This window comes from Haliotis cracherodii, unplaced genomic scaffold, assembly GCF_022045235.1.
Source record: "Haliotis cracherodii isolate W230 unplaced genomic scaffold, xgHalCrac1.p SCAF_19, whole genome shotgun sequence".
Classification (NCBI taxonomy): domain Eukaryota; kingdom Metazoa; phylum Mollusca; class Gastropoda; order Lepetellida; family Haliotidae; genus Haliotis; species Haliotis cracherodii.
Genome location: NW_027266274.1, coordinates 16,502,221 through 16,510,813, shown reverse-complemented (window position 1 = coordinate 16,510,813; position 8,593 = coordinate 16,502,221). Strand labels below are relative to the sequence as shown.

At 41.8% G+C, this 8,593-nt stretch overlaps 1 protein-coding gene across 1 annotated transcript; it reads left to right on the top strand.

The window, feature by feature from the left end:
- The first annotated feature begins 265 nt into the window (after positions 1-265).
- Positions 266-4,899, top strand: LOC139466995 (scavenger receptor class F member 1-like). The gene is made up of 4 exons (XM_071248701.1): positions 266-317; positions 1,027-1,839; positions 4,444-4,558; positions 4,740-4,899. Exons 1-4 carry the CDS (start codon positions 266-268, stop codon positions 4,897-4,899), a joined length of 1,140 nt encoding a protein of 379 aa, XP_071104802.1.
- The last annotated feature ends 3,694 nt before the right edge of the window (positions 4,900-8,593 follow it).

Sequence of the window (8,593 nt, the reverse complement as noted above, 5' to 3'; positions counted from 1 at the left end):
GAAGGTTTAAATGACACAGAAATAGCGAAAACGTCCTCAGTTGTCTGGTAGTGGCTAGAGAGAAAGGTATATGTAAATTAACTGCTAAAACAGATATAACTGAATGTTAATATGACTATGCAACATGATATATTCTAATTGTCTCATCACACCTTGAATGTCAACGTCGTCAGTGTGTCACGGGTTTCATGTATGTGATTCAGGTTTTTACTTTTGAGAGTTTGCTCACAATTTTCAGTTGGACATTCTTTTTTTCCAGACAACTATGGCCCTTGCAGTGAGTCTGGTTCTTATGTCCATGGTAGTTTCCACACACGGTAAGACATTTAAACATGTGCATCTGAATATTTGTTTACACATTTCTTACTTTGCGGCTAAAAATACGAATTATAGTTTTTCCTGAATTTGCCGTTTCCAACAGTTGACTTCAACGGATTACTTTAACTGAAAAAGTTTGAAGCATCACATGTCAATGATTCGCCTGATAATAATCGTCTGAAAGATTGAATAATTGACGCCTTGTCCAGTAATAAACCTGCAATATTGCTGACTGTGTTGTTAAAAAAACATTGTTACGAGTAAACACAAGACGGGATAATTAAACAATCCAAATCAAGCTGAAAGTCGATAGCAATTACAATATGAATATGTATTATGATACAGTCAAATTGGTAGTGCACAAGGCCGCTAACATTAGTGACTGTATAATGCAGATGCAATGATGTGAAAATACATTATTGATTACTGCTCTAGTCCTGGAAAGTTGTAATCCATGAACAGGCACACAGACGTATTCAATGTAAATGTATTATTCCTCTCACTCAACTGCACAAATTCAGCTTTGACTTCTGGAACATTCCAAGATAGTTTCGTCAGCTCTTGCCTTCTGCAACACAATCAACCAACCTCATGATACTATTTTCCTACCTACCTCATTATATAATACATGGCTTACAATTAATGTTTATTTATGACCCTCTAAATAGTTTTTAATGGCTTTTTGTTACCTTGTTTTACATCTTACAGCAGCAGAGTGTCGGACGGGTCAGCAGTGCTCAGACTGTAGCAAGACCGGGGAATGCAACACAAAATGTTTCGTGGGACATTTTGGTGTGAGATGCAAGTCAAACTGCAGCAAAAGTTGCCTGAATAGTGTGTGTGAGTCTACACAGACAGGCATCGGGAGATGCACTGAAGGCTGTGATCGTGGTTATTATGGCATAGATTGTAGAAGACGGTGTGAGTCTCAAGACACCACATGTTCCAAGTGTGAGACTGGGTGTGATCAGGGCTACTGTGCGTCCTGTGTGTCTGATTGTAGCGACGGCTACTACGGCCCTGACTGTAAGAACTGCTCCAGCAGGTGTAAAACCTGCAACAGGATCGCTGGTACATGTGACGAGTGCTACCCACCATATGGTGGCAATTTCTGTGTCGTGGCTTGTGGTGGAAACTGTAGACCTGCACCGAACATAACAGATACGACGAGGTGTCTGGCCCCTGGTGCAGATACTTCTGTGAATTGTTCATCTGAGTGTCACAACCAGAGTGGCGAGTGTCTCCATGGCTGTGCGGATGGCTGGTATGGGCCACGGTGCTCCTATCCATGCAGTGCAGGCTGTCGTAGGTGTGATGCTGCAGGTGCTTGTGTTGACGGATGTAGACCTGAATATCCTGGCCAGATATGTTTTGAAACCTGTGAGATGTGTCGTGATGGGGTCTGCGATCAGACGTCTGGCATGTGCATAAACGGATGTGACGTCAGTGAACGTGCATGTGGAACTTCCTGTACCAACAACTGTACCAAGGAGTATTGCAATGGAGAAATGTGCAAAACAGGTAAATAATAACTATCAAACACCTTCCAATCAGAATCCGTTTTCGATTATATCATATTCATTTGTTTGTGAATAACTATCAAATGGTGATGACATAAGGTGTTTCTCCGGTGGCAACCATAACAAACACTTGTAATGGCAAGTTAAATGTTACCTGAACAAATACGGTAACACATGGTTAAGTCGAAATAGGGAATTACATCGGACATCATTTTGGTCTGAAGGCCTTGAGTGGCATAACCCTGAAGAATCCACCTTTGGGCAAGACTCACATGACACGCATTGCAATCTTCGTAGAAAGAGCGTGCATGATTGTAGGTCAAATGTTTAGAACTCTAGACACCCAGGGCTGGAGCTGTTGGAATATTGCAGTACAAGAAGAGAATGTGGAACATTGAATATTTAAAGACGCCCATCTTTTCATTTTTGATATTCATTTATCTCTCCTAACCCTTTATGATGAGATCTAATTTTGAAACTTGATGGTCTCTTTTATTCCTAGTTCAGTTGGATAAATCAGTGGGAGGGAATCGATTATGTGATGGTTGTTTAAGACTATTGATATACCTAAAGCTGTTTGATTTTACCAATCGGAACAAAACTTCCGATTCATTAGCAACGAAACAGAAAGAAGGGGAGCGCAAATTGTTGCCCTGGTGGCGCTTACTTCTTGTCTAAATGCTCTTTCCCTACATAGGTGTAATTTAAAATACTGTTTCTTTTGTAGTTGAGGTGAGGTGAAATTGGGTTTAACGTCGCGTCCAAGATTATTGCACTTATATAGCGACGTGCAAGCACGTGTGAGCGTGACTGCTTGTACTAGTCCGGACTGATGCCGATTTATAGTGCCAGCCCACTGAGATACCATGCCGCAGTTTAACATGAATACCCCACTCAGACACAGTATACTGACTCTGAGCCGACCAGTCCTTGTTTTACCCCCTTAATGCCGAGCGCCAGACAGGGTAACAACAAGTACCATTTTTTAACGTCTTTTGGTATGACGCGGCCGGGGATCCATCCCCGGACCTTCCGCTCTCCGGGCGGACGCTCTACCATTAGACCACGGAGGCGGTCCTGTTTCTTTTGTAAGCTTCAGAAGACATATATAGAGATTAACAAATAAAGAGATATTTTTATGGTTACTATCTTTAGTGACAATCGCTCCAATGATTATTGAATGAAGTTTTTCCTTAATAAAACCTATCACCATCTAATTTTATGTTAGAATTCCATTTCACCAAATAAGGATAAGGATAAGGATAAGGATAAGTTTTATTCCATACTGAAAGGCCTCAGGCCCATAGTAAAATTCTGTTTTTGGGAATGGTTACAGATCTGTTTAACAGGTCATATTCTAATTAACATAGCATGATAAATGAACATTGATAGATTTTTAGAGGATCTTTATCAGTTACATAAAAAGGCAGATCAATATATTTTCTTCTTAGGTGGTCGTATTTTGGACAAACTAACAGAAAATGAAACTCATCCTCAGTCACATTTAAACCACATTGCTCACATTAGCTCAATTCTCTGTCTCTGTTTCTATGTCTGCCTACTTCGACCCTAAGTCTATGAGATTGAATAAAAATTGATATCAAACAAATAGTATTCTGGGGGAATAGTTGTCTTAAAAAGCTTGTAATATTTTTTCTGAACTTAAAACATGCAATGACCATTTTGAAAGTAAATATCCTTAAGTCTTTGGCGTATAGATACTAAAACGAATCTGGATTGTTAGGTACACATTGATTATGCCAAACATACCCATAGCCGCATTTATTTAATAACGACTTTGCATCATATATTGCCCAATTGCGGATTCCATGTTTTTCACACAATAACATCATATTATAACATTTTCTAGGTACTCTATCATTAGGCATTTTAAGATTCTTGAACCAATACTTGATAATTCTAATATGTTGAAATATGTAAAGTGGTACACGTCCACATTCACCATATACCATATAACACTCGATGTACAGGGTTTTTCTACGCCACGGAATCGTTATAAACAAGCATATAGATGGACCAGTTCAATAGCTCTGTAATCAGTATGACCCCAGACCTCTGCTACCTATAAAAGCATTGGAGTAATTTTTGTATCAAATATTTAAAAAAAAGTTTTATATGAAAACCTTATACTGTTTATCCCTTCACTCAAGGGTGTGTCAGTACGTAAAGATCCCGTGGGTCTAATATAAATTTTCGACAACATAATGTTATGTATGAATCCCTTCGAATGTTGTTAGGAACAATTCACTCATCGTGTTTTTCGCCCAAGATGATTGGATGAACGGTATCAGGGAAGCAATGCCAGAAGGATGTGTACATACTTCTGCACGGGAACCCAATGTTTCCATCACTAAAAACGACCAATAAATAGATTGCAGCATTGAATATCTTTCATCATCTGTACCTTGGGTTTCGTCTGTGCTTCCCACCTTACTTTATTCTATTGCACTCACCAGATGAATTATTGGAATGAATAAGGATAGTAATGACACAAATACAGTATGAACATAGTCGAATGCTATGGTATGTTACGTCTGAAAATATATTGTCTTTGTTTCAATACTATCTGTTTTTTTTTCTTTAGCAAACTTGAAGACAATAGGTGGCAGCATAGGAATTTCAACAGCCTGTGTATTCTTTGTCGTGGCTATCCTGGTGTCAAACTACATCTGTTACCGCAAAGGACAGACCAAGCGAAGGTGGGTTTGAGGGATACACTAGGCTGTTTGAATTTGATCCATTGAATGTGCTTTCAACTGGGGGTTAAATCGTGAGCATGTTACCTGTAGAATGGTAAACGCACAATTGTATTTGAAACAGTTACGTTAAAATTTGATCCCATGATTTTACTCAAATGATTGTGTGATGTTCTTTTTATAGAAACGCCACAGAAAATGGTGAAGCTGCAATACACTGCGAAGATATCAACCTTCCACAACATCAAGCAGGTCGACCGCATGAAACACCAAGCAGGTCGCGCAGCTCTGACTACTGTGATATTGACGAGGGAGATATGGGTCCAGTCATTGTGTTCCTCTAGGTGTTCCAGTCATATTGTTTTTGTAAGTGGATGTCGTCGGGGAGATATTGGCCCAGTGATAAAGTTCCTGTAAGTGGATGTCAACAAGAAGTTTGTGTTCCAGTCACCTTGTTCCTCCAAATAGTCATTGTGTTCATCTAGGTGTTTTTGTAAGTGGATGTCAACAGGGAGCTAGTGGCACAGTCCAAAAGTTCCTGTAAGTGGATGTCAACAGTGCACTTGGGGTCCAGTCATAGTGTTCCTCTTCCAGTCATAGTTTTCCTCCATGTGGATGTCACCAGGGGCCTAGGGACCCAGTCACAGTGTTCCTCAAGATGGATGTCAACATGGAGCTAGGGGCCCAGTCATAGTGTTCCTGTACGTAGGTGTCAACATGGAGCTAGGGGCCCAGTCATAGTGTTCCTGTACGTAGGTGTCAACATGGAGCTAGGGGCCCAGTCATAGTGTTCCTGTATGTAGGTGTCAACATGGAGCTAGGGGCCCAGTCATAGTGTTCCTGTACGTAGGTGTCAACAGGGAGCTAGGGGCCCAGTCATAGTGTTCCTGTATGTAGGTGTCAACAGGGAGCTAGGGGTCTAGTCATAGTGTTCCTGTACGTAGGTGTCAACAGGGAGCTAGGGGTCTAGTCATAGTGTTCCTGTACGTAGGTGTCAACAGGGAGCTAGGGGCCCAGTCATAGTGTTCCTGTACGTAGGTGTCAACAGGGAGCTAGGGGCCCAGTCATAGTGTTCCTGTATGTAGGTGTCAACAGGGAGCTAGGGGCCCAGTCATAGTGTTCCTGTATGTAGGTGTCAACAGGGAGCTAGGGGTCTAGTCATAGTGTTCCTGTACGTAGGTGTCAACAGGGAGCTAGGGGCCCAGTCATAGTGTTCCTGTAGGTAGGTGTCAACAGGGAGCTAGGGGCCCAGTCATAGTGTTCCTGTATGTAGGTGTCAACATGGAGCTAGGGGCCCAGTCATAGTGTTCCTGTACGTAGGTGTCAACATGGAGCTAGGGGCCCAGTCATAGTGTTCCTGTATGTAGGTGTCAACATGGAGCTAGGGGCCCAGTCATAGTGTTCCTGTACGTAGGTGTCAACAGGGAGCTAGGGGCCCAGTCATAGTGTTCCTGTACGTAGGTGTCAACAGGGAGCTAGGGGTCTAGTCATAGTGTTCCTGTATGTAGGTGTCAACAGGGAGCTAGGGGTCTAGTCATAGTGTTCCTGTACGTAGGTGTCAACAGGGAGCTAGGGGTCTAGTCATAGTGTCTTTGTAAGTGAATGTCATCAGGGAGCTAGGGGTTCAGTCATAGTATTTTTGTAAGTGGTTGTCATCAGGGAGCTAGGAGCCCAGTCATAGTGTTCCTGTAAGTAGGTGTCAACAGGGAGCTAGGGGTCTAGTCATAGTGTCTTTGTAAGTGAATGTCATCAGGGAGCTAGGGGTTCAGTCATAGTATTTTTGTAAGTGGTTGTCATCAGGGAGCTAGGAGCCCAGTCATAGTGTTCCTGTAAGTAGGTGTCAACAGGGAGCTAGGGGTCTAGTCATAACATTTTTGTAAGTGGATGTCAACAGATAGCTAGGGGTTCAGTCATAGTGTTCCTCAAGATGGATGTCAACAGGCACCTAGGGTCCAATTATAGTGCTCCTCAAGGTGGATAGCTAACGTTCTAGTCTTAGTGTTCGTCTCAGTGGATGTGAACAGAGAGCTACTACACCAGTCGTAGGGTTCCTGTTCCAGTTATAGTGATCCTCGACGTGTTCCACTTTTGTTCCTCTAGGATGAAGTCAAGAGGGAGCTAGGGGTCCAGTCATAGTTTTCTGCTAGGTTGATGTCAACAGAGATCTATGGGTCTAGTCATAGTGTTCCTCAAGATTGATGCCAACAGGGATCTATGGGCCTAGTTATAGTGTTCCCCTTCCACTCATTGTGTTCCTCAAGGTGGATGTCTACAGGGATCTAGGATCCAGTTAAAGTGTTCCAACAGAGAGCTACGGGACTACGCATAGTGTTCCTGTTTCAGTCAAAATGTTCCCCAAGGATGAAGTCAACAGGGACCTAGGGCCCAGTTATAGTGTTCCCCTAGATGGACGCTTAGGTTCCAGTCATAGTCTTCCCCCAGGTGGATGTCAACAGGGAGATAGGGGTCCCGTTATAGTGTTTCTCTTCCAGTCATATTGTTCCTCAAGGTAGATGTCTACAGGGACCCAGGGCCCAGTTAAACTGTTCCTCTTCCAGTCATAGTATTCGTTAAGATGGGTGTCGTCTGTGAGCTACGGATCCAGTCATAGTTTTCCTCTTCCACCCATAGTGCTCCTCAATGTGGATGTCAACAGAGAGCTTCGTGTCCAGTAATAGTGTTCCTGTTCCAGCCATAGTGTTCCTCTAGTGGGAAGTAAACAGGGATCTACGGGTCGAGTCATTCTGTTCTACTGTCAGGGAGCTAGGACAAAGTCATAATGTTTCTGTTCGAGTCACTGTATTCCTCAAGTTGTTCCAGTCATAATGTTTCTCCAGGTAGATGGCAACAGGGATCTACGGGTCCAGTCATTCTGTTCTATTGTCAGGGAGCTAGGACCCAGTCATAATGTTTCTGTTCGAGTCACTGTGTTCCTCAAGGTGTTCCAGTAATAATGTTTCTCCTGGTAGATGGCAACGGGGAGCTACAGGTCCAGTCAGGGATCTGGGGGTTCAGTCATATTGCTGTCTGGGTGTTCCAGTCATAGTGTTCCGTGTGTAGCAAGGTATCCAAAGAAATGTTATAACATACTATTCATCTATGGACAAACTAACTGTGCATAAGCTGAATAAGTGTGGTTATGATTGTGATACATAGACAGAACAGGACACGGATACACAAGATCATTTCATCGATCCTTTTACTCACACCTTGAACAATATGTACATTCAAAATTGGCCTTATACCACCATTACCATATCATTATCAGTTTTGTCAGTTTTGCGATTTAAACATAGTAGAAAATGAATACCATTTCTTACAAATGTGTCCGGTTTATTGATATATAATTTCTTACTTTGAAGTTTACACTGTTTCTTTCGTGCTGATTGGCTGAATGGGTAGTCACGTGATCTGATATTTGGAGTTCACACACCTGTGACCGGACATAAAAATTTCATACGATGTGAACAATTTTTTGTGAATATAATCGTGTGAACTTTTGCCGGAACTACTTTCGGGGCTTTCTCCGAATTCGCGATTGGTGTTTACGATCAACTCGTTTTTTCTATTTTCTTTTTAATCCCTGCATTTATCAGCAATATAATTAATTTGGTACTTTTGCCAGGTCTAGGAACATTTCATCTCACTTATAAATAAATAAATGCTTTGGTTCTGGTGTTTAATGTCGTCTAGCTGCTACATGAAACAAAATGGATGGTCCTTACGGTGATTTGGATGTGGAATGGCTATCTTTCAATACTAATAACGAAAGTAAAGCAAATATATTCTGTAAAATTACTGAGGTGAACGAAATTGATGTTGATGCCTTGTTTTCGGAAATGACAGGAATCTAGCAACAATGAAAACAATGTAGTACCCTGCTCAGATGTGGCCGCTGACACAGAGCAAACGCGACTGCTCCTGATCAATCCCAAACTAAAACTCGATTCAGTATCGTATCGGGAAAAAATCTAAGATTTTGAGAAACCATAATACATAAACATAATTTTTTTAAAACAAAACAAAAAAACTTGCCTA